Below are 27,272 nucleotides of genomic sequence, written 5' to 3'. Positions count from 1 at the left end.
CCCAGAATTGCAGACATGGTTAATCAGATCGCCCAATATCGGCTATTTTCCACGGTGGATCTGAAGTCTGCATACCACCAGCTCCCAATCCGCCCGGAGGACCGCCACTACACAGTGTTCGAGGCCGATGGCCGCCTCTTCCACTTCCTCTGGGTTCCCTTCGGCGTCACCAACGGGGTTTCGGTGTTCCAACGAGCAATGGACCGAATGGTAGACCAGTACGGGCTGCGGGCCACGTTTCCGTATCTGGACAATGTTACCATCTGCGGCTATGACCAGCAGGACCACGACGCCAACCTCCACCGTTTTCTCCAAACGGCACAGAAATTAAATCTCACTTATAACAAGGAGAAATGCGTTTTCCGCACAAACAGACTGGCCATCCTCGGCTACGTCGTGGAGAACGGAGTCCTGGGCCCAGACCCGGACCGCATGCTCTTAGAACTCCCCCTCCCTCATTGCCCCAAGGCCCTCAAACGGTGCTTGGGGTTCATTTCATACTACGCCCAGTGGGTCCCTCAATATGCGGACAAAGCCCGCCCACTCTTTAAGGCCACACGATTTCCCCTGTCTGCTGAGGCACGCCAAGCCTTCAGCTGCATCAAGGAGGACATCGCCAAAGCAGCCATGCGGGCGGTGGATGAATCCACTCCCTTTCAGGTTGAGAGCGACGCCTCAGAAGTAGCTCTAGCACAGGGGTGGGCAAACTTTTCCGTGCAAGGGCCACATTCAGAAATTCACAATTCACAAAGGGCCGCATCGTATATTAAGTAAAAGAATTACTTCACCCGATTATGATTCTGGGCGCCTCATATAGAACATAGAACAGTACAGCGCAGAACAGAACAGGCCCTTCGGCCCTCGACGTTGTGCCGAGCAATGATCACCCTACTCAAGTCAACGTATCCACCCTATACCAGTAAGTAACCCAACAGCCCCCCCCATTAATCTTAAAAAAAAAATTTTTTTTTTTAAATTAAAAAAATTTTTTTTTTTTTTTTTTTTTTTAATGACTTGGTGGGCCGCAGAAATACCTTTGGCGGGCCGCATGCGGCCCGCGGGCCGTAGTTTGCCCACCCCTGCTCTAGCAGCCAACTTAAATCAGGCAGGGAGGCCCGTTGCATTTTTTTCCCATACCCTATCCGCTTCAGAACTCCAACACTCCTCAGTCGAGAAGGAAGCACAAGCCATCGTGGAGGCTGTTCGTCACTGGAGGCACTACCTCGTAGGTAGGAGGTTCACCGTCATCACCGACCAACGATCGGTTGCCTTTATGTTTGACAACTCGCAAAGGGGCAAAATAAAAAATGATAAAATCGTTCGGTGGAGGATCGAACTCTCCACCTATAGTTACGATATTAAATATCGACCGGGGAAGCTCAACGAGCCCTCGGATGCCCTATCCCGCAGGACATGCGCCAGCGCGCAGATCAGCCGTCTGAAAGCCATCCACGTGGACCTCTGCCATCCAGGGGTCACCTGGCTCGCCCACTACATCAGAGCCCGAAACCTGCCTTTCTCCAACGAGGAGGTAAAAGCGGTCACCAGGGACTGCCCGATCTGTGCGGAGTGCAAACCGCACTTCTATAGACCAGACAGGGCCCACCTGGTCAAGGCTTCTAGGCCCTTTGAACGCCTTGCGATCGATTTCAAAGGGCCACTCCCCTCCACTAACAAGAACATCTATTTCCTCAACATCATCGACGAGTTCTCCCGATTCCCTTTTGCCATTCCATGCCCTGATATGACCTCCCACACAGTCATTAGGGCCCTGCATAGTGTCTTCACCCTGTTCGGTTTCCCCAGCTACGTGCACAGCGACCGGGGTTCGTCCTTTATGAAATGAAAAAATGAAATGAAAATCGCTTATTGTCACGAGTAGGCTTCAATGAAGTTACTGTGAAAAGCCCCTAGTCGCCACATTCCGGCGCCTGTCTGGGGAGGCTGGTACGGGAATCGAACCGTGCTGCTGGCCTGCTTGGTCTGCTTTAAAAGCCAGCGATGTAGCCCAGTGAGCCCAATGAGCGACGAGCTGCGTCAGTACCTGCTCGACAAGGGCATCGCCTCGAGCAGGACTACCAGTTACAAGCCCAGGGGGAACGGGCAGGTGGAGAGGGAGAACCCGATGGTCTGGAAGACCGTCCTACTGACCCTCCGGTCTAGAAAACTCCAAGTCTCCCAATGGCAAGATGTCCTCCCAGACGCGCTCCACTCTATCAGATCCCTCCTCTGTATAGCTGCAAATCAAACCCCTCACGAGCGACTCTTTATTTTTCCTAGGGGCACTACCACGGGAGTCTCACTTCCGGCGTGGCTGAGGACACCAGGCCCGGTCCTCCTGAGTGAGCACGTCAGGGGGCACAAAACTGACCCCCTTGTTGAAAAGGTGCGCCTCCTCCATTCCAACCCCCAGTATGCATTCGTGGAGTTCCCGGACGGTCGCCAGGACACAGTATCCCTTCGGGACCTGGCACACGCTGGATCCAGCCCCCCCCTACCCCCACTGAGGAACCCCTTATCCCGTTCCCTATGCTGCCGCCCCCTCGCGCCCCCGATCCCGCAAACTCACCCCACCGGTTCCACGCGCCAGTACCAGCCCGCCCCCAGCGCCCCCAGTCTCCGGTCGAGCCAGAGGTGTATAAAGTTCGGACGAGACCCGCCCCGGAGTCTGCCATAGTACCCTAGCTCTCAACACCCACCCAGCCACCGCAAGAGGCTGCAACCCTGGTGCTCCGCAGATCGAAAAGAACAATTCGTCCACCGGATAGACTAACTCTGTGAGCCACCACCCCCGTTGGACTCGATCTTTTTTACAGGGGGTGAATGTGGTGAATGTGATTCACACCGGATCATAACCTGTATATACATGTGTCTATATTTTAAGTATATTATAAGTGCAGTTGCACTATCTGACCTCCAGGGGGAGTAGCTCTGGGAATGCTTGAGAGTTGTACGGGGCTCCTCCCTTGGCTCCGCCCAGGACTCCTCGCCCCGGGAGCTGCTGTATAAAGATCAGTGCCACAGGGTCAGCCGGCCAGTTCACTGAAAGTTCAACGGCTAACAGGCTGGCTCTGTTGTAAGTATATTAAAACCGCTATTCTAATCCTACAAGCACGTGTCCATAGAATTGTTGGTTCCAACACCGACAAAGAGGAAAATACATATGGTACGTCTGATTCAAAACAAGCAGGACAAATCCAATTCAGCCACTTACAGCCCCAGCATTCTACTCTCAATCATCAGCAAATTGATGGAAGGTATAGTCAACACTGCTACCAATGGCTACCGACCCTCAAATAGCCTACTCACAGATGCTAATTTGTGGCTCCAGTCCTCGTTTCTGCCTTGTTCCAAACAAGGATAAAAGAGTTGAATTCCAGAGGTAATGCCAGACCAAATGCTGCATCAAGCAGCCCGAGTAAAATTGAAGACAATAGAAATCTGGGGGTTGGAGCTAAAACTCTGATGGCTGGAATAATTTCCATCACAAAGGAAAGTGGTTGTGGTTGCGGGAGGCCCATCTTCTCAGTCATGGAGGGTGCTGCAGGTGTTCCTCAGGTTGGTATCGTAGGCCCAACCATCTTCTGCTGCCTCATTGGTGACATTCCCTCCATCAGAAAGTCAGAATTGCGAATGTTCACTGATAATTGCACAGTGTTCAATTCTGTTTACAGCTCCTCAGATAATGAAGCAGCCCATGCAGTAAGACCTGGACAACATTTAGGCTGAGGCTTACAAGTGGCAAGTAACTTTCTTATTGCACCAGTGCCAGGCAATAACCATTTCCAACTGAAGCAAATCTAGCCGTCTTACCTTGACATTCAATGGCATTACTATCACTGAATCCCATAATCCCATACTATCAACATCCTGGGGGTTACCATTGACCAGAAACTGAACTGAACCAGCCATATAAATATTGTGACTACAAAAGCAGGTCAGAGGCTGGGAATACTGCGCCGAGTAAATCACCTCCTGACTCCCCAAAGCCTGTCCACCATCTACAAGGCACAAGTCAAGAGTGTGAAGGAATACTCTCCACTTGCTACTCCAGCCCTTAAGAAGCTCAACACCAGCCAAGACAAAGTAGGCCACTTGATTGGCATCCCATCCACCACCCTAAACATTCACTCCCTCCACCACCAATACATAGGGCGGGATCTCTCAAAATGGGGCAATGTCCCCACGCCGGTGGGAAAATGGGTGCCAATGACTCCGGTGTCAACGGAGTGAGGAAGTGGGGAATTCTCACCTTTCTAGGGCACTAGGTTGCCACCGGAGTTGTCCCCGCAGCTCCAGCCGGCAGCGAAGGGCTGGCGCGAGTTTGTGCATGCGCGGAACGGCTGGTGTGATCTCACACCATAAAAAATAATTTTTATTGGAATTTTTTACAGAAAATATAAAATATAACAACAAACAATGCAATGCAACAAAAAAACCCATAACAACTGTAACACCCCCCAGACCGTATCAACGCATGTATCATGTCCCGCCCCAACCCCCCCCCCCCACCCCAACAAGAGAACTTAAAAATAATTTAAAATTAAATAAACAAACATAGTCATCGTCCCCCCTGTCCCCCCTTTTCCCTCCCCCTTCCCCCCCCCCCTCCCCCCTGGGTTGCTGCTGCAACTGTCCCAGTACCCTATCATTGAGCCAGAAAGTCGAGGAAAGTTTGCCACCGCCTAAAGAACCCTTGTACCGATCCTCTCAGGGCGAATTTGACCTTCTCTAGCTTAATAACACCCGCCGTGTCATTGATCCAGGTCTCCACGCTTGGGGGCCTCGCATCCTTCCATTGTAGCAAGATCCTTCGCCGGGCTACTAGGGACGCAAAGGCCAGCACACCGGCCTCTTTCGCCTCCTGCACTCCCGGCTCCACCCCAACCCCAAAAATCGCAAGTCCCCATCCTGGCTTGACCCTGGATCCCACCACCCTTGACAACGTCCTCGCCACCCCCTTCTAGAACTCCTCCAGTGCCGGGCATGCCCAGAACATATGGGCATGGTTCGCTGAACTCCCCGAGCACCTGACACACCTGTCTTCACCCCCAAAGAACCTACTCATCCTCGTCCCAGTCATGTGGGCCCGGTGCAGCACCTTGAATTCGATGAGGCTAAGCCGCGCACACGAGGAGGAAGAATTAACCCTCTCCAGGGCATCAGCCCATGTCCCGTCTTCGATCTGTTTCCTCAGTTCCCCGTCCCACTTAGTTTTCAGCTCCTCTACTGACGCCTCCTCCACCTCCTGCATAACCTTGTAGATATCAGATATCTTCCCCTCTCCGACCCAGACCCCCAAAAGCACCCTGTCACTCAGCCCCCTCGCGGGAAGCGAAGGGAATCCCTCCACCTGCTGTCTAGCAAATGCCTTTACCTGCAGATACCTGAACATGTTTCCCGGGGGGAGCCCAAATTTCTCCTCTAACTCCCCCAGGCTCGCAAACCTCCCATCAATAAACAAGTCCCTCAGCTGCCTGATGCCCACTCTGTGCCAACCCTGAAATCCCCCATCAATGTTCCCCGGGACGAACCTATGGTTCCCCCTTAACGGAGCCTCCATCGAGCCCCCCACTTCTCCCCTATGTCGTCTCCGCTGCCCCCAAATCTTGAGGGTAGCCGCCACCACCGGACTCGTGGTATACCTCGTAGGAGGGAGCGGCCACGGCGCTGTTACCAGGGCCCCCAGGCTTGTATCTCCACAGGACGCCCTCTCCATCCGTTTCCATGCTGCCCCCTCCCCCTCCATCTCCCACTTGCGCACCATCGACTCATTGGCCGCCCAGTAGTACCCCGAGAGATTGGGTAACGCCAGCCCCCCCCCATCTCTACCCCGCTCCAAGAAGACCCTCTTCACCCTCGGGGTCCCATGCGCCCAAACAAAGCTCATTATGCTGCTGGTCACCCTTCTAAAAAAGGCCCGAGGGATAAAGATGGGCATACACTGGAAGAGGAACAAGAATCTTGGGAGAACCGTCATTTTGACGGACTGCACTCTACCCGCCAACGATAGCGGCACCATGTCCCACCTTTTAAATTCCTCCTCCATCTGCTCCACCAGCCTGGTAAAATGAAGCTTATGGAGAGTCCCCCAACTCCCGGCCACCTGCACCCCCAGATATCTGAAACTCTTCACTGCCCTCTTAAACGGGAGCCTCCCAATTCCCTCCTCCTGATCTACCGGGTGTACTACAAATACCTCGCTCTTGCCTAAATTTAACTTATAGCCCGAGAAGCCCCCAAATTCCGCCAACAGCTCCATCACCCCTGGCATTCCCCCTTCTGGGTCCGCCACATACAACAGCAGGTCGTCCGCATACAGCGATACCCGATGTTCCTCCCCACACCGCACCAGACCCCTCGATCTCCCTGACTCCCTCAACGCCATAGCCAGAGGTTCAATCGCCCCTGGCACACAATCCTCTATCCTGGTGGCCAGGAACTTCGCCAGCAACTTGGCGTCAACATTGAGGAGCGAGATAGACCTGTATGATCCACACTGCAAGGGGTCCTTATCCCGCTTTAGGATCAGTGAGATCAGTGCCCGCGACATCGTCGGGGGCAAAGCCCCCCCCCCCCCCCCCCCCCCCTCCCATGCCTCATTGAAGGCTCGCACCAACAGGGGGCCCACCAGATCGGCATACTTTTTATAAAATTCCACCGGGAACCCGTCCGGCCCCGGGGCCTTACCTGACTGCAGTTGTCCAATCCCCCTGACTAGCTCCTCCAACTCTATCGGTGCCCCCAGCCCCTCTACCAGCTCCTCTTGAACCCTTGGGAAACATAGCCTGTTCATGAAGCTCTCCATCCCCCCTCTCCCCATCGGAGGTTCCGACCGGTACAGTTCCTCGTAGAAGTCTCTAAAGACCCCATTTACTTCTGCCCCCTTCTGCACCACATTCCCACCCCCATCCATCACTCCACCAATTTCCCTAGCAGCATCTCGCCTACGGAGCTCATGCGCCAAGATCCTGCTCGCCTTCTCTCCATACTCATATACCGTGCCCTGCACCCTCCTCCACTGTGTCTCCGCCTTTCTGGTGGTCAACAAGTCAAATTTGGCCTGCAAACTACGCCGTTCCCCCAGCAACCCCTCCTCCGGTGCCTCCGCGTATCTCCTGTCCACATTCAGGAGCTCCCCCACCAGTCTCTCCCTCTCCTTCCTCTCCCTCCTTTCCCTGTGGGCCCGGATGGAGATCAGCTCCCCCCGGATCACTGCTTTCAGAGCCTCCCAGACCATCCCCACCCGGACCTCCCCCGTGTCATTGGTATCAAGATACCCCTCAATACTTCTCCGGACCCTCCTACACACCTCCTCATCAGCCAGCATCCCCACATCCAGGCGCCAGAGCGGGCGCTGGTCCCGCGCCTCCCCATCTCCAGATCAACCCAGTGCGGAGCATGGTCTGAAATCGCTATGGCCGAATACTCGGCATCCTGCACCTTCGGGATCAATCCCCTGCTCAGGACAAAAAAATCTATTCATGAATAAACCCTAAGGACATGAGAGAAAAAGGAATACGCTCGTGCACTCGGTCTCCCAAACCTCCAGGGATCCACCCCTCCCATCTGGTCCATGAATCCCCTCAGTACTTTGGCCGCCGCCGGTCTCCTACCTGTCTTTGAACTGGACCGGTCCAGTGGGGGATCCAGCACTGTGTTAAAGTCTCCCCCCATGATCAGGCCCCCTGCCTCCAGGTCCGGAATGCGGCCCAACAAGCGCCTCATGAAGCCAGCATCATCCCAATTCGGGGCATATACATTAACCAGCACCACCTTCTCTCCCTGCAGCCTACCCGTCACCATAATATATCTGCCCTCCTTGTCCGACACCACCTCAGCCGCCTCGAACGCCACCCTCTTCCCCACCAGAATCGCCAACCCCCGGTTCTTCATATCCAATCCTGAGTGAAAAACCTGCCCCACCCACCCCTTCCTCAGATGAACCTGGTCCGCCACCTTCAAGTGGGTCTCCTGGAGCATAGCCACATCCGCCTTCAACCCCTTCAGATGAGAAAATACCCTAGTTCTCTTAACCGGCCCATTCAGCCCCATCACGTTCCAGGTAATCAGCCGGATCAGAGGGCAACCCACCCCCCTCCCCCGCCAACTAGCCATAGCTTATCGACTGCTCGCCCCAGGCCAGCTCGTCCCGCCCGACCCGTTCCCCATGGCGATAACCCCTCTCCTCTACCCCGCCCCCCGGCCCACACCAGCTCCTTCCTGACCATTCCAGCAGCAACCCGGTATCCCCCCCCCACCCCCACCCCCAGGCTAGGACCCCTCCTAGCCGCGACGCACCCTCCATGGTACTTCCATGAGTCAGCTGACTTCTGCTGACCCCGGCAGCTCCCGCCAAAACCCATCCCCTCCCGGCATGGGGTCATCCCCCTCTTGCCACACCTCCTTGGCACCGCTTCAGCGCGGGAAAGAAAACCAGTAGAGGCCACGACCCCACCGCCAGCTCCGCCCCCCCTGCCCCGCGGCACGGGATACCAGATGAAAGCCCGCGCTTTCACACTGCCACACCCCACCCTTCTGACGCAGCTCCCCAAAATCCAGTTTCACCCCAACCCCCAGCCCCGTGCAGAAGAGAACATATAAAATACAAACCCCCAACATTCCCCACATACCCCACACCCATACCCAACAGACAGACCCACCCGGAAACAGAGCAAAAAGAAAACCAGCATAAAAAAACACACATGTCAAAGTTAAAGAACAGCAACAGCGAAAACAGCAACGGCCATAGTTTGTCCCCAGGCCCTAGTTCGAGTCCAGCTTCTCCGCCTGTACAAAGGCCCATGCCTCCTCCGGGGACTCGAAGTAGTGGTGCCGGTCCTTGTATGTCACCCACAGGCGCGCAGGCTGCAGCATTCCAAATCTGACCTGCTTGGCATGCAGCACCGCCTTCGTCCGGTTGAACCCGGCCCGCCGCTTCGCCACCTCCGCACTCCAGTCCTGGTAGATTCTCACTACTGAATTCTCCCACTTGCTGCTCCTCTCTTTCTTGGCCCAGCGCATCACACACTCCCGGTCGCTGCATCGATGGAACCGCACCAGCACCGCCCTCGGGGGCTCATTTGCCTTAGGCCTCCTGGCCAGCACTCTGTGAGCTCCCTCAAGCTCCAGGGGCAAATGGAAGGACCCCGCCCCCATCAATGAGCTCAACATCGTGGTCACATACGCCGGGAGATCCGACCCCTCCAGCCCCTCCGCAAGGCCCAGGATCCTCAAATTCTTTTGCCTCGTGCGAACGTCCAGCTCCTCCAAGCGCTCTTGCCACTTTTTGTGAAGTGCCTCGTGCAACTCCACTTTCCCCACGAGGACCACGGCCTCCTCCTCCCTCTCAGTGGCCTGCTGCTGCAACTCCCGAATGGACGCCTCCTGGGCCGCCTGGGTCCCAAGCAGCTTGTTGGTAGTCACATTCAGGGAGTCCAACAGCTCAGCCTTCAGCTCCGCAAAACAGCGCAGAAGAGAGGCCTGCTGCTCCTGCGCCCACTTCCACCAGTCCTCGGGTGTTCCGCCGGCCGCCATTTTGTCCTTCTTCCCCCGCTTTTCTTGGGGAGCTGCTGCAGCTTTTTCCTTTGCCCCACTCCGGGTGAGCACCATAAATTATGGGGAATGCTCCTCTAGACACCTTCCCCCACCGGGATTCGTCGAAACAGCGCCGTTTGGGGCCCTCAAATCGGCCCAAAAGTCCTTAAGTAGCGGGAGCTGCCGAACGTGCGGCTTAGCTCCGCATAGCCGCAACCGAAAGTCGTTCGGCTGGCGTGATCTCACGCATGCGCGGACTGGCCTGCGCAAAACGGCCGGCGTATTTCCACACATGCGCGGGGGTTCCCTTCTCCGCGCCGGCCCCTGGGCAATATGGCGGAGCCCGACAGGGGCCCGGCATGGAGGAAAGAAGGCCCCCACAGAACCATCCGCCCACAGATTGGTAGGCCCCGATCACGGGCCAGGCCATGTGGGGGCCCCCTGGCACAAGGTCAGAGAATCCTGGCCATAGTGTCAGCAATGAGATGCACTGCAGCAGTTTGCCAAAGTTCCTTTAACAGGAACTGTCAAACACCTATTTTCTGTTCCTATTCCAAAAGTGAGACGACTAAATCGAACTCAACCGCCTATGTGTCAGTCCAAAGTAGGGACTTCCAGATCTCTGTCCCTATCACCTCTCGCCACAGGGCTTGTTGGGGTGCTGGTTTCCTCTAGGAAAATGCCTGGGTGGGACATCTTTTAACGTGGATATGCTGTTACTCACCAGCAGACACATGGTCCTTGACAGAAGGTAGGTCCAGTTCCAGTAGCAAAGGAATCTCGACTCCTGGGGACCTTCCTACTGCTGTAGCCATCATCCCATCGCAGTCGTTAATACCGTACAAGTATCCTCCGCATGATCTGCCATTAGGACTTGTTTTGGATTGCGCTTTGTCTGGTTCCTCCCCTCCGAATTTACCATCATGGGTAACCCTGCCAGGAACATAAGGCTCCCAATTGCATTGCTCTTGGGATCAATGGAGCGTTCAACCACGGCAACCCAAGGACAGGACTTTCCTTAATATGACTACAGCCAATCCGCTGTTTAAAAGGTACTCACAAACTACGAATTCAAGGTGGAACAGACTTTATTAGTCAATAAATTAATTACATTTCGCACAATCTCTGATACAATAAAGTTGATTATTGAAATCACAGATGGAAATTAGCAAAATTTAAAGATAAGAAAAAAGTTGGGAGGCTTCAAGTAACATTGTATAAATCATCTCACAGCTTCTTACAAATAAACAACTTGCATTTACATAGTGCCTTCAACATAGTACAATGTCCCAAGATGCCTTACAGGAGTGTGATCAAACAAAAATGTCACACTGTGCCATATAAGAAAATATTAGAACAGGTGACCAAAAGCTTGGTGGAAGAAGTAGGTTTTAAGGAGCGTCTTTAAAGGAGGGAAAAGAGATTTAAAAAGGCAGAGATATTTTAGCATCTAGGCAGCTGAAGATACAGCCACCAATGCACTGATGAAAATTGGTGTGTAGAAGAGGCCAGCATATCTTATTTAAGTTAAGCTTTTCGTTAATAATGATTTGCAATACCTAAAAGCCAACTCACTTGGGAAGGTAACTTTATCCTAATTTCGCAGTCACTTTCTGATAGATCATTTGATAATCGCAAGCTTGACTGTGAGGCGGCCACAAACAATGCAAGTCAGTTCTGACTTTGTACACCTGCAGCTTTCATTTATCCTGAACATGGAATATACATCCCAAAGAAATATCCTCGGTTCCTACTGTTTTGGGACTTCCCTCTCCGTCAAAAACACAAGTGTTGCAGGTTCTTCCCAATGCTCTTAACCCTAACAGGACTAACGTCAATCTATCCTTCAGCAGTATTGACATGACAGGGCCATAAACAATCCTTATTTTATAGACAAAGTAATCATCAAGTTGATGAAACCCGAGATTAGCAACCAAAGGGTACCAGTGAGATTATTCTTTTGCCTTCCTGCTATGAAACCCAGGGATGTTCCACTGTAGGAGATACCTTGGAACTTATTGTGCTTGTAATCAGATATTATACAATTATCAAAATGCCACACCAAGTGCTACTAATGGACAATACACAAAAGGCAGACATCCCGTTGTGTGTGCTTTTCCCTGAGGAAGTGTGGTTGGTGAGCAACATTTTTCAGACACTTCTGTAGCAAGGCTTCTTCTGGGAAAATCATCAAATGCATGAGCAATAGGAATTTTAATTTCAACAAAACACAGCCTGGCACACTTAGTTCCCACTCTGACCCCAAGTGCAGCCAACTGCACTCAACAGGTGGAATCAATTGCAACAAATATTGGGAGGGATGTAAAATGGCTTGGTGATTCAATATTATCACATAATTTAGATTAACACATCAAGCCAAAGTTATCGCCAACCTCTTTGGAAGCTGCAATTCTCTTGCAAAAATGCAACTAATTATTTTGGTATAATATCCATAGCTTTGGCATAGTCCATAGCTTAAACTAGATTAAAGTCATGCACCTAAAATCAAAAATAGTTTATGAATGTTGGAAGGTAACGATGTAAGCTTAATGTAGTAAGTTATGATGCTGTAATTAGTATATATTTATAATTAATCTTTTATCTCTGAATACACTAATGTCAACATTTGCATCCATCCATCAGAAATAAAATGTTTCTCTATAAAATGTCTCTAATTGTGTTGACATTTCTGCAGCAGCATTTTTTTCACCAGACCTCTTGTTCAGTTTACACTTTGAATCCTCGCCTTGAGGAATTAATTGCGTACATGCCAAGGGATTTCTAGGGAAAAGAGAAAGACGCAGTCAGTCACACAAAAATGGAGTGTTACTTTCAGTGATATATGGCGATGCATTGACCTGTTCATAGAGACAAGTAAGCATAAAATAAGATCAGGTCTAAATTATAATTTGATTGCCTTACAGACAGTGCATGACGGATAATGGATTAAATATTGGAGAGGTGGATTGGCCACTCTATATTGCCCAAAATTGGATTAAAAGAATTGGGTACTTTAAATTTTTTAAAAGTGGATTAAATATTATCTCTACTTGCAGTGTGGTTTAACATTCTGCAGCACACTCAGAGTAATAAAATCTGCACAAGCAGTTAACCGTATTAAAGTGTATATATATTTATAGTATTAATTATTATTTTGGATATAGATACTGGGTAGATAAATAGATGTATAGTTTTTGGTCATTGTATAGTATTTGAGGTTCCTGGCAGTGACGATCTTACCAGAGCTCAGGATATTTTGTTGACAATGTGTTTGACAGGTTCAGCACTTTTTCCTTGATGCAGGGAAGCTTGGATTGTGTGATGAATTAGATACTTTACTGAACCAATGGCCCTCTCATTTGAATGAGGTCAGCTGGTTTCATGGTAGGGTGGGGTTTGCAGTAATAGGACTCGCACCTTGTATCATTTCCCCTGCTCTCCCTGCAGCCTGTGAATTATTCATTTGGACTGGCAAATGTCCCAAGTTGCTTTGTCTATGTTGTGTGACTCTCATGCTGCATCACATAAGTGGATATACTCTATTGCCACTGAAAGCACGAATGAGGCAATTGATTGGTTATGGGTATCCCTCTGTCAGAAGCAGGCCATGTAGACCCGGGTGGGATCTAGAGGATATTTAAAACCATCAAAGCGTTTCCAGACCGCCATCCAAAAGGAATGAAGGAGGTAAAATAACTAGAATAGATGCAGTAGAGCAGCTGTTTGCCTGCAGTCCTTCCAGTGTTCAGCTGTTATACGGGACAGAATGTGAGCAAACATTGCAACCTCATTGCTGCCTCACAGTGCCAGGGACCCAGGTTCAATGGGGACCTTGGGTGACTTCCTGTGTGGAGTTTGCACTTTCTCCCTGTGTCTGCGTGGGTTCCCTCTGGCTGCTCTGGTTTTCTCCCATAGTCCAAAGATGTACAGGTTAGGTGGATTGGCCATGCTAAAATTGCCCTAAGTGTCCATGGATGTGTAGATAAGGTGGAGGATAGGGCGGAAGAGTGGGCCGAGATAGGGTGCTCTTTCAGAGTGTCGAGTGCTGACCTGATGGGACAAATGGCCTCCTTCTGCACTGTCGGAATTGTATAGATGCAGATAGGAGAGAAAGAGATTGTAATTTTGAGCTGGAATCTGGAGAATTAGCAGTCAACAAAAATACACTCTTAAGGAGCACGGAACAATGCAAAACACCAAATAAACACTGGTTACCATTGGGTAGTGCGACCCTGTGTATCCCCATGTGGCTCATGTGATGAATGGGTCCCACTGGTACCTAAAAGATGATTTTGAAGAGAGAAAGGATAAAAAGTAATTTTTATTGTTGGAGAGCATAAACAAACTGATTTGTGGTTTGCTGCAAATAGTGTTGACCGTATTCTTCGATATATAAAATACTCAATCTTCTTTTTCGGTGTTCCATATTGGATTAATAAAATAGGTACAAGACAATTTATTGTGCCTCCTAACATCACAATGTAATGAGACTTGGGATTTTAATTTATTGCCACTCGTGCCTGGAATTCCTGCAGGTTCTCCTCCAACTGCACGCCCTAAAGTTGGTGGAAACCTCGGAGAAACTGCATTCATGGTCAATTCTGCTACTTCTCCTGGATTCCTGTTAAGAACATAGTGGGAGATGGGGAGAACCCTCGAGGAAATTCCAGGAAAATCTTAGGGTGGGATTCTGTCTGCCTGATCGAGATCTCATCCATTGGTCGGAAAATAGACAGGGAATCCCTCTAAATTCCATGTGGATGCCCGATGGAATCAAGTATTCTTCAGGCAATTAAGTGGCCACCAGTGAGCCTTCTTGTGTTTGCTGGTGGAATCCCCACCCACCATGAGCTGCTGGCCAATCAGTGGGCGGGCAGTGCCTCAGGTTGCCAGTGCCGGCAGGGGTGATGATAACTGGTGACAATACATCCCACCAGAGGCCTAGGATTATTGCTGGACTCCAATCAAAGTTGAGTGAAGGCAGGATTTGGATTGTGGGGTATCGGTCGCAGGAGAAGGCAGCAAGGGCAGCTTTCAATTATCCTCTCCCTTCCCAATGCTGAGGTCTTTTGATGAGGCACAGAGTAACAGACTATGAGGGGCCCCACCTGGATGCTGGTGGTGAACCACATAGGGTTTGCTGTGTACCCTTTGGGTAGTGCAGGAAACTCTTGCAATTAAACCCTAAGCCACTACTAAATTGTAGTGGGCTCATGAATAATGGGCACCAATTGGTTCATCAATGAGCCTTAGTGACATCCATCCACAGGCAGCCAGGAATCCCTTCACCCGTCTGCCAATTAATCCTGTTAATGTTCCAATGAGTAATTGGAAGAAGCCAGACTGATACATTTGTTCAGTGAATAATCAGAAAGGAAGGTAAACGTTTGCAATGAACTGTCAGTCAATAAATTCAAAGCAACGTGTGTGTGGAAAGCTGTTTATGAATGGAAAGATAACAATCTGTAATGAAAGCTGCTATTGAATAGCGCAAGACAACAATATTTGTATGAGCTATTGGTGCATGAGCAAAGCAATAACAATGTCTCATAATTTTCTGTCGTGTCATAATTGCTGGTCATTGCAGAAGGCGACAGGTCCCTGGGGATTCATGTTGTAAACAGGAAGCTCGCCAGTGCAAAGGAGCAAACTCCAAAATACTGTGGCAGCAGAATATTGAATGAGGTATTTAATAGGGCAGAAGCACCCTAAATATCTGAAAGCAAGATCCTCTGGAAGCCTCAGCAAGGTCCAGGCCTCTTAACCAATATGCCATTAAGGATAAACTGGTGAAAGATTTGATTTGATTTATTATTGTCACATGTATTAGTATACAGTGAAAAGTATTGTTTCTTAGTATTGTTTCTGTAGACCACAAGAAGGTCCTCCTCCTCCATGAAGCCATTTCAGTGCCGTTCCATCCATTTCTCACAACTTTCCCCACAGCACAGTGACATTTTTACTATCCGGCAGACTGCGGCAATGGGTGGTACTGGTTAATCAAAAACACCGATTAATGGGGAGTTACATAAATCAGGACACAAAACAAGGTGCTGCTCTGTCCTTGAGGGGTTGAGGAGAGTGGGGAAGAGGCTGGGCAGTCAAGGGCCCCAGCTCACCATGGCGTCCCAGGAGAACTGAAGACCAATCCTAATATTGGGGTTTGGGAAATCCACCATTTGACGCTTCGCTTCCGACCTAAGCTATCACAAATTCCAGTGAATAGAGAATGGCATGGTGTCAGCTACCACCAGGTTGACTGTAGTTTTCTGAAACACTGTTAATGCAGGTAGAACGAAGGACCGAAAATGAGACCAGGTTTGGATGCCTTGCCCTCACTAATCTCAGCTCCACTATCATTAGCACAAAGCTGATAGGGAAGCCAGCTGTCCTGGCAATTACAAGGGTTGAGAAATCTAAATAGAAGGGGTGACATGACAAAAGACCTCTCAGGCCCATTTTGCTGCCACCTCTGCTGCAAACCTGCTTGCTTTCAGGAAAATGATGGAATAATTGACCACCAGCAACACAACCATTCCCCCCTCCACCTCACAACCCTGCCAACCCATAATTTTGTGTGTACCATTTCTGCCATTATATATTCCTGCGTCCACATTTGTAACTAAAACTGGCGACATGAACTTCTCACACTGTAGTTACATCTCCCTTACCAGAGGAATTGCAGCAAAATCCCACTGATAGAAAGGTGTGAATGCGGGAGGAAAAAGGCTCCTTCTATTATAAATACAGACTAAGGAATGTCATGAAAGTATAAAAATAAGGACGGGAAGTTTGACCTTGAAACAGAGACTGACTCATGTCTACACAGCTGCTCACACCACTCTGTAACCACACTTCATCGTTACACCTCGTGTGCATCACCTCAGGTATTGACTGTTTTTTTTTGTAAATTTTAAGCCTTCTTTTCTCACTGCTCCAAAAGGGACAAAATTAGTATTTCAAGAAAGCTGAGGGGGAAAAAAGCCTATGGTCAAAGGTAACAAAAAGACAGGCTTAAAAACAAGCTCTTAGCCAGCACTGTTTTGACTTTCAGTCAATGGGCACCCCGAATCAATTTCTTATTTTTCTCTGGCCAGCAGCTCATGACCATTGATCTTCAGCATGGACCCAGGAACACAAGAACACAAATAAATAGTAGCAGGAGTAGACTAACATGGCTCACCAAGCCTGATCATTACGATCGTGACTGAACGTGGGCTTCAATTCCACTTTCCTGCCAGCTCCCCATATCGCTCAATTCTCCAAGAGACCAAAAATCCATGGGCGGTATTCTCTGACCACGCCGGGTCAGAGAATTGCCCGGGGGGGGGGGGAGGGAATGAGCCGAGTGCCCACCGAGTTAGTCCAAGTCCTGCTGGCACCATTCTTGTCTGGTCCTACCCGGTGGGACCTTGGCGTTCACGGGGGAGGCGGCTTGATGGTGGGGGGGGGGGGGGGGGGGGGGGCAATCTGAGTCCGGTGGGGGCCTCCACAGTGGCCTGGCCCACGAGCGGGGCCTACCGATCGGCGAGCGGGCTTATCCTGGTGGGGGCCTATATCCCTTCCTGCTGGGCCCCTGTAGCTCTCCGCCATGTTGCGTCGGAACCAGCGCGGAGAAGGCAACCCATGCGCAAATTCGCGCCAGCTGTAGCGCACATAGCGGACCTGCGACACCCGTTCTGAAGCCGGTATCGGCAGCTGGAGCAGCGTGAGGCTCTCCAGTGCCCTGCTAGCCCTCTGTGCGGTGCAGGATCCCTGCTCCTAGGGGCCTGTTGACTCCGGCGTGAAACGCTCCAGCGTTTACGACGGCGCCAACACTTAGCCCCAGGATCAGAAAATCCCGCCCAGGGGATTCTCCGGCCACGTTGTCCCTAGCGACCAGAAATTCCAGCCCGAGGTCAATGGACTTTTATGTGGTCCGCGTCCCGCCTGTGGCAATCTTGCAGTGGGCGGGGCAGAAGAATCCAGCCCAATCTCTCAGCCTCTATCATCCCTATCAAGCCCCTTCAGGAATATAGGAAGGCCAGGCCATCAAGCCCCTCAAACCTGTTCCACTATTCAATTTGATCATTAATATGGGACCTAACTCACATATCCCCCCTCTGCATTAACAAAAAGCCATCAATCTCAATTTTTAAATTAACAAATTATCTAGTGTCAATTGTCATTTACAGAGGAGAGTTCCAAACTTCCAAACTTTCAGTACTTAACGCTCTGGCTCTACATTTGTGACTACGCTCCTAGTTCTGTATTCCACAACTGGAGGAAATGGTTTCTCCCATCTGTTTCCTTAATATCTTGAAATTTACTTTATCATTCACCAAATATATGGAACATCCCGATGTCAAAATCTACTATGACGCCTGCTGGTATTAAAATTGATGCACAAAATGCCCCCAATGACCCCATAGTATTTTTATGAGAATACATTGGGTGCGATTTAACGGAAATGAAACAGAATCCCATGTTGAGCACATTTAGATATAGATATAGAGAAATACAGCACAGAACAGGCCCTTCGGCCCACGATGTTGCGCCGAACTTTTGTCCTAGGTTAATCATAGAATTTTGGATTAGCCGGGTGTTTCACAGCGCTTGCAACACCAAGAAAGACGCTGCTACCTAACGGGAATCTGTTTTATTTTGGAGCCTCAGCGGGGAATGCCCCACCGAGGCCGCACTTAGTCCCAAGAAGAGATCGGGGCGCCAGGTTGAGACTCTCCAATGCGAACCCCAGATCCACCACTGCCCCAACTCACCTATAAGGGGGTCTTCGGGCTCCCCCACACGCCACCTAATAAGGGCAGTGCACCCCCGGGCACGATACCTGGCACAGGCAAAATGCCACCCAGGCACCTTGGCACTGCCAGCCTGGTAAGACCCCTGCCAGCCTGGCAATGCCAGGATGCTCGGGTGGCACTGTCAGGGTGCCAGGATGGTACTGCCAGGGTGCCCAAATGGCCTCTGTTGTGCCAGGATACCACCCTGCCCAGAGCCGCGCCACCCAGGGGCCCGAACCCCTGGCAGTTCCCCCCAAGTGCCGGTATGCCTGGTCCCCTGGCTGCTGAGTGAAGCACGTCAATATGCAGATTAACCAGATCTGGATCCTGCCCATTGTGGTCGGGATCCAGAATGCAACATTTTGTGAGATCCCGTTAAATCTCACGAGGCGTGGCGAGCCAGGTAAATCCTGAGAGGCCTCTCGCGAGATTTACCGGCTGTATCGCACCCTTGATCGGGAGCGTGCGGCCTTTCGATTTCGCCCATTATGTGCGTTCTATCTGTCATCCACAATTTGATCATTGTGTTTGTCTTTTGAGTTTCTCTTCTTCATACTCACTAGGTTTTTCTCCTTGTGAATTTGTTATTTCCTACTTGTTACATTAATTTACTGTAACTTGGAAAACTTTCCACCTAACGTTCATTTTCTCTCAATTATATTTAAATTTCTCTCAATTATATTTAATCAAAAGCAATTTTGACACAGCTGTCTTGGCTGTTCCTCACCTGGCCATGATGTTCACCTAAAAATGTGTTTTATATTGCTGACATTAAAAAATAGCGAAAACATGTAAACAAAATGAAGGTGTGCACAAATCCACTGCCAGGAAAATAATAATTTTCAGGTCCTATCTTATGGTTTGGACTCCTTCTCCAAACAACCTGAAGCGGCACCAATATACAAATGTGCTGGAATCAATGCCCAACCATCAGACTCCAGATTTTACTTAATTTTAGTTTGACAATGCCACAACAGGGAAGAGAGAGTGAGAGGCGCATACACGCATAGATGCGCAGAAGGTGCAACGGAAAAATAGAATGACTAAAAGAGAATTGGGGAGTGAGGAAGACTCCATTGAAGAATGGAAAGAGAAAAACCGATGAGAGGAAAATACCTAGTCGAAAGAGCTGGAAAGGGAACAGGAAGAGCCAGTAGGTGTGAAGACGAGGGAGGTAAATTCTGATGATGGTGACATTTTTTTTGATGCAGATAACTATTATGGATATCTTGAAGCTCCGTCTTAGTTCAAATAATACCATCCAAAGCCCGAATAAGGTGATGCAAAAGCAAAATACTGCACATGCTGGAAATCCGAAATGAAAATGAACAAAATACGGAAACACTCATCAGGTCCATCAGCATCTCTGATGAGAGAAACAAAATTAATGAACTGGTGAAAGGTCATCAGCCTGAAATGTTAATTCTGTTTCTCTCTTCACGGATGCTGCCTGAACTGCTGAATGCTTCCAAATAAGGTTAGCTTGTAATCACTTCAGAAGTCCTGCTATTCACCCTAGGGTGTCGCTTTGGCTTAGTCGGCTGGACAGCTGGTTCATGATGAAGAGCAAGACCATCAATGCAGGTTCAATTCTTGTACCTGCTGAGGTTATTCATGAAGGCCCTGCCTTCACAGCCTTGCCCCTTCACCTAAGGTGTGGTGGCCCTCAGGTTAAATCACCCCCAGTCAGCCCCCCTCTCAAAGGGGAAAACAATCTACAGTCATCTGGGACTACGGCAACTTTATTCACCATAAAACCATTTAAACTTTCTATGTTTGGTATTCAGATTAATCATTGGTAATTTCTTGCAGATGGTTTTCTATAATAGTATTCATTTATTACCAGCTCCAATGTGCCTGAGAATTTCATTAATCAAATCTTGTGTTCTCTGCATTTCGCTGGTGAGTTTTGACGTAGTATTTTCCTGCTGCTCGTGAAGGGCCGAAACCTTCAACTGCAGGTTCGTAATCTCTTCGTGCAGTGCTATATTTAGCGTTGTGCCTCTGAAAAAGAAAATAAACATTATGGCTTTCTTTAAATTACAGCACTTCAGTCAATAGTAACCCTATCTTTCGTGAATGCCTTACAAAATAAATGAGGCATTGTATGTTAATGAGATAATCGAAAGTTAATGAGATGGTACAAAGTAAGTAAAATGGTGTATAAGTAATTGAATTAGTGTAAGGTAAATGAGGTGGTGGAATATAGAGAAGATGCAACTTAAATAAAGTGTTGCAATTTAAATGAGGCACTGCATTGTTAATACAGTAATGTAATGTGAATTAGTTAGTGTAACGATAATGAAGCAATATACTGTTAATGGGATGACGTCATGTAAATGAGGAATGAAGCATCTTAGTGTGAAGAGGCAGTTTAATGTAAATGAGCTCCTGCTGCAATGTGGATGTACAGGAAAATACTAAAAGAGCGGTATTCATAATACTTCCCCTTCTGCTTTCTCAGAAGACTAAGGAAATTTGGCATGTCAGCTACGACCCTCACCAACTTCTACAGATGCACCATAGAAAGCATTCTTTCTGGTTGTATCACAGCTTGGTATGGAGCCTGCTCTGCCCAAGACCGCAGGAAACTACGAAAGGTCGTGAATGTAGCCCAGTCCATCACGCAAACCAGCCTTCCATCCATTGACTCTATCTATAATTCCCGCTGCCTCAGAAAGGCAGCCAGCATAATGAAGGACCCCACGCACTCCGGACATACTCTCTTCCACCTTCTTCCATCAGGAAAAAGATACCAAAGTTTGAGGTCACGTACCAACCGACTCAAGAACAGCTTCTTTCTTACTGCCATCAGACTTTTGAATGGACCTACCTCGTATTAAGTTGATCTTTTCTCTACACCTTGCTATAACTGTAACATTATATTCTGCAGTCTCTCCTTCCTTCCCTATGTACGGTATGCACTGTTTGTACAGCATGCAAGAAACAATAGTTTTCACATACTAATACATGTGACAATAATAAATCAAATCAATTCAACTCAACATGATGCACACAGGGCTTCTGGCTTGTTGAATACCTCCTGTTTCTGAAGGTCATCCAGCTTGTTCTCCAGTCACTGATTTTCACAGATCTTCCCACACATCAGAAACAATGGCCTCGATATTAAACTTCCCCCAATGCCTGGGGAGAGCAATGGGGTTGGGATGCATAGAACTGGCTTTTACAGGTCATAACTACAGGGAGTATGTCCCCAACTTGTCTCAAATGCACCTCGCATATATTGGGTTGCCCAATTATTCTGCCAAAGAGAGGCGGGGCACCTACTTAACATATTTAAATTGGGCACTCAAGGGGCAGCAAGGTGGCGCAGTGGTTAGCACTGCTGCCTGACAATGCTGAAGACCCGGGTTCGATCCCGGCCCGGGTCACTGTCCATGTGGAGTTTGCACATTCTCCCCATGGGTCACAGCCCCACAACCCAAAGATGTGCAGGGTAGCTGGATTGGCCATGCTAAAATTGCCCCTTAATTGGAAAAACTTTTTAAAATTAAAAAATAAATTGGGCACTCACATGACAATTGGAAGCCCAAATTAAAATTCACTGCTGCCATGTGGGTTTCCCTGGAAGTGAAAGGGAGGCAGGGACTGCCAGCTCTATAAAGATCAGGGGCGGGATTTTCCATCCACCAGACACGGTTTCTGGCACGGTGCACCCCCGCCGGCAGCCGGCCAATGGAGTTTCCCATTGCAGCCACTCCTATTCCTTCAGGAAATCCGCGGGCGTGAGTGCGCTGCCGGCGAAGCGAAGGATCCCGCCGTCGGTGAATCCCACCCCAGATCTATGTGTTTCATGTGGGGCAGGAGTGCTCCCCAACTAGGCCTCTTGAGGGAGTCTTTAGCCTCCCAACTGACAATCGTGGCTCCTCTACCCCATCTGCCGACTGCGTCCATTGCTCTGTTTTGCAGCTCTGATTATAAAATTGGATCCCAGAGAAAAAGGTACCTTGTTGAATCTTTTGCATTCAATCCATCTTTATGGGCAGAAACAACAACTTGTATTTAAATAGAACCTTTAACCTAGAAAAAAAATCCCAAAGCACTTCAGAGGAATCCTATCAGCAAAATTTCACAACAGGCAACAGGCAACCAAAAACTGGATCAAAGAGGTAGGTTTTAAGGGCACCTTAAAGGCGAAGAGCGAGATAGAGAAGCAGAGATGTATAGGGAGAGATATTTCAAATAAAACCAAACATTAAAAGCTGTCCTAATCATGCAATTATTAGTTGAGAGCCTGTACGGATTACCCACAACCTGATGGCTGCTGGACAATAATATTTGATGTCAAATGCAAAACGGCAAACATGAACTCAACAACTGTGTCGTAATGTGAGCAATAGAAGAGAGACTGAAAATATAGGTCCAGCTACTTACTCTTCCGAATCTTCATCTTGACTTTGGCTGCGGCTGTTACCCCAAGACTTTCTGAAATATTTGCTTCTCGGACTCTGTTGATAATCAGCCATCTCCCATTGTTCCCTTTGTAATAACTTTGTGAGATTATCTATATCTTCCTGAACAGGGATACATTTCAGAGTTTGAGGTTAAAATGAAAGAAATTTCTAGCTATCGATAATAGTGAGTACATAACCTCAGATAAGTTCTGTTTTACTTAGGAAGCAAGCATTGAGAACATTGACTGGTGCAATGGATTGGACAGGCCTTTCTTCTTAACTGCCCCTCTCAGAGAACAGAGACGAGCTAAATAGGAAACAGAATTGGTTCTCTTCTCAGGTTGGAATGAAGAACCATAGGTGGATATCGTGGTATTTTTAAAGGATACATTTGCAGACCACGAAGGTACAAACAAACAAGAGCTTAATTGGAAAGTTATTTACTCTACATGTTGTTAGGATAGCCCACGCAAACGGCCGATGATGTCATCAATATATCACGTGATTGGACTCTTAAAGTGGCCTTTTTCCTACTCGGAATCAACAAGAAATATATCCCCTGCATCCAATTATTGAGTCACTATGTGAGCGCTCAATGCTGTGACTGATTGACCAACATTTCATTTTGTCGCACCAAAGTCCATTGCCTTATTAAGCTCAAAGGGGGTGAAATATTGCAGGTCATGCAAAAATACAATGAAACGATAATGGTTTTACACTCAGTTCGATTCTATTACCCATTGACATCAATACAGCAGAGTTTAGGGTAAATGCCTTGTTTTGATACTTGTTGGACAAATCAGCCCATATTGATTACTACTTGGTCAAATGGTCAGATGGTCAGATGCTTCTCAACGCCTTAACTGATTTGATACAATTAATTTAATTTCCCTTACCAGCTTTCCTTTTGGCTTCTCAGTAAAATTGCCAAACTTGTACACAGTTGTAACAGTATTGTCACGTGGACCTGTGTTCATTCTGAACTGAATTATAACTAAGAATATTAAAATTATTCTCAAGATAGGCCAAGGTCCAGAAAGACTCTCTTTTTTGCACAGATCTAAAACTGATTTATTTATCTTCTAAACATATCCCTGAATCTTGCCCCTTTCCAAGAGCATATTAAAATGCCCAAGCATATTTTCTTTTTTTTAAATAGATTTAGAGTGTCCAATTAATTTTTTCCAATTAAGGGGCAATTTAGCATGGACAATCCACCTAACCTGCACATCTTTGGGTTGTGGGGGAGAAACCCCGCAAACACATGGAGAATGTGCAAACTCCACACGGACAGTGACCCAGAGCCGGGATCGAACCTGGGACCTCGGAGCAGTGAGGCAACAGTGCTATCCACTGCGCCACCGTGCTGCCCATATTTTCTTTTTTAATTGGTTCTTGGGAGCTGGGTATCATAGGAAAGGCATTATTTGTCCATCCCTTAGAAGTTTGACATGCTGTTGATGGGCCTTCTTCCCTGAACTGCAGTGTGTAAACTGAATGGCTTGCTAGGCCAGTTGATAGGGATTAAGAGGCAACCACTTTGGCCTGGGACCACAGTCATATATAGGTCAGGCTGGAAATGAATCCAAAATCTTTATGAATACTTTTTTCAACGTCAGCTTTGAATTTCTACATTTTAAAACTAAATTTGAATTCCCAAACTATTCCATATGAAATGCCTGCAAGCCTCAAATAAAGTAAACCTTCACTCCCTTGGGTGGTCAGTTTGGATTGAATACAAAATCATTTCCCAGACGACAATTTTGTTACCCACCCCGCAGCATCAAATTCCCCTTTACTCTAATTTATGCTGCAGTTGTTTCAGACCTGTGGTGCAGTCGATTTAACCAAATACGGTTTAATCAGAAGATTCACACTACCTTTATTTGGATGGTGACTTTTTTGAGATCATCTTCTTGATCTACCGTTAGGTCATCGTCAAAGAATATTTCTAAAGGCGCGCATGATTTATGAATAAATTCTTTGAATGTGTTCTTTCTGTCACGACTGAGATGGTCTTCAACGTATTGTACAATGCTGGCCTGTTGCATGGCTGCATTTGCATTTGCATTGTCATAAACTCTGAAATAAGAAGCTTCAACAATCAACAGATCATGTCACAAAATCAACTACAAACATAGGCATGAAAGAAAACCTTGGAAGATGTCTTCACCCTTTCCACAGAACATGTACAATATACCACATCATGGGCTGTACTTTCTTCCAACTGACCATCCCACCACCTTCTGCATTAATCCCTTGAGGGAAGGTTCTGTCTAAGTGTGTCCTAAGTCATTGGTATTCATTATGCAGTTGAGATGTCTCTTTCCTAGCCTCTTATTACGTTTCCCCAGGCTGTTATCTGAACTATATTATGACTGCTTAAGCCAGGAGTTCCCAAACTGTGAATCACTGCCCTGAAAATAATCGGAGTTGTGAGCTCCTCCTCCTCCGAGGCAGTCGTGCTGATTATGAAGTGGAGACTCTTGTGAGACCGCCCTGGGGCAAGCTCTGGTTTGGAGGGGGTTTCCTCAGAGAATGAGCTTCGAGGACCAGCAGAGCCCCCAGTGGAGCCTGCGAGGCGATTGTGAAGAAACTGTTGCTCTCTGCTCCCCCAACTCTACCCTGTTCTCACAGCTCCCTCCACTGCCCCTGACAATTCCGTCCTGATCTCACAAATTCCACCGCCCCCTCCAAGCCGGCCTTAACTACACCATCTTGCACTCTCAAATCCTCCTGACAGCTCTACCACAACTCCCCAGTGACAGCGCCTGCCCCCCCCCCCACCACAAGTTCTCACACATTCCCTCCCATTACCACTTCTCACAACATCTTCCTGCCCATGCTTTCACAACATGCATGCCCCTCGCCCACATCCGTGCTCTCAAAACTCTACCCTCCCTGACCAATCCACAGCAGTCCCACCCTAACTCTCGTGCAAAAACTCTCAAAATGCTTCAATATCGCAATTCTGGTGAATATCACTGCCATAATCCTGAAAGTAAGCAAACTTTGCCTCTAATATGTTTGTTCACCTCTCCACTTTTCAGTCCTGCCCTCCAGCAACAATATGTGTTTATGCAGTGCCTTCAACATAGCGAAATGTCCCCAAGATATTTCACACAAGTATTATCAAACAGTGGGCGCGATTCTCCGCTGCCCATGACGGGACGGAGAATAGCGGGAGGGCCTTCCTGACAATTTTCACGGCCTCCCGCTATTCTCCCCCCCTCCGGCCGCACCCCGACACGAATTGCTGCTCGCCGTTTTTTACGGCGAACAGCGATTCTCCGCAGGCCGATGGGCCGAATACCGCGGAGTTTACGGCCGTTTTCACGGCTGCGATCACACCTGCTTTCAGCGCTCGTGAAAACGGCCGCAAAGTGCCCGTCCCAGACAACCATGGCACCGATTGGCACGGGTGCCAAATCAAGGGTGGCATGGGCCTGTAATTGGTGGGCACCGATCGCGGGCAGCGGGTCCGATACCCGCGCACTATTTGTTCTTCTGCCGCCCCGCAGGATCAGTCTGAGGGGCATGACGGCCCGCGCATGCGTGGATTTGACGCGTCTGCGTGATGACGTCATCCGCGCATGCGCGGGTTGGAGCCGTCCAACCCGCGCATGCGCGGCTGACGTCATCGTGCGCGTCAGCCGCCGTGACTCTTGGTGGGCGGAGTTAGCGCCGTTCGCTAACTCTGCGTCGCCGTGATTCCCCCGGCCCCGATACTAGCCCCGCCCGGGGGGGTGGGGGGAGAATCGGGTCCCGGGACGGAGCTCCGAGGCTGGCGTGAAACACGGCCAGTTTCACGCCAGCCTTCACGGCTCGCCGGATTTGCGGAGAATCGCGCCCGAGTCCCACCTTCCAAGAACACACCCATCATCATATCCCACTGAGCATTTAACCATCTTCATTAATACATGATGTGGAGATGCCGGCGTTGGACTGGGGTGAGCACAGTAAGAAGTCTTACAACACCAGGTTAACACCAGGTTAAAGCCCAACAGGTTTGTTTCAAACACGAGCTGCGCTCCGAAAGCTCGTGTTTGAAACAAACCTGTTGGACTTTAACCTGGTGTTGTAAGACTTCTTACTGTTCATTAATACAGTTACTGTAATCTTCAAACTCATCTATAAGAAGAGCCAATTGACACAGATGAAATTGCCCTTGCTCGGTGCTTGTTATTCCAATGCATCATCCAATTGGGAAATACTCCTCTTGAGTCTATTTTGCTTATTGATTTTGATACTACTGCCGAAAATTCTGAACCCATGCCCTACTTTAAATAAATATCTTACTTCTCCATTACCTTTTCCACAGCAATTGTATATTTTCCTTCCTCAATCTTTACTCCACTGAAAAGAAGGTCAACTCTTGAAGGATTATGAATTGCCAGAGTGCTATGCTTGGAGATTTTCCTTTGAAACCCTTTGAATGCACCAGTGCGTTTTTGAAGATAAGCAAAATTGATAATTGACATCTGTGGTTATCCAAGGCTCCACAACATTTCAGATTATGCTGTCAGGAGTAAAAATTGAA

General features: G+C 48.7%; 1 protein-coding gene across 1 annotated transcript in view; it reads right to left on the bottom strand.

The window, feature by feature from the left end:
• Positions 1-12,174: 12,174 nt before the first annotated feature.
• LOC119972792 (transient receptor potential channel pyrexia-like) overlaps positions 12,175-27,272 on the bottom strand; it is a 94,324-nt gene continuing 79,226 nt past the window's right edge. The window contains exons 18-22 of the mRNA XM_038810179.1: positions 24,613-24,814; positions 22,713-22,852; positions 20,161-20,321; positions 13,753-13,816; positions 12,175-12,318 (exon numbers count right to left, since the gene is read on the bottom strand). Coding sequence (XP_038666107.1) covers position 12,318; positions 13,753-13,816; positions 20,161-20,321; positions 22,713-22,852; positions 24,613-24,814 — 568 coding nt within the window. The 3' untranslated portion in view covers positions 12,175-12,317. The remainder of the gene's footprint in view (positions 12,319-13,752; positions 13,817-20,160; positions 20,322-22,712; positions 22,853-24,612; positions 24,815-27,272) is intronic.

This window comes from Scyliorhinus canicula, chromosome 10 (genome assembly GCF_902713615.1).
Source record: "Scyliorhinus canicula chromosome 10, sScyCan1.1, whole genome shotgun sequence".
NCBI classification, from domain to species: domain Eukaryota; kingdom Metazoa; phylum Chordata; class Chondrichthyes; order Carcharhiniformes; family Scyliorhinidae; genus Scyliorhinus; species Scyliorhinus canicula.
The sequence above is the reverse complement of the archived record's forward strand: the minus strand, read 5'-3'. Positions and strand labels throughout refer to the sequence as shown.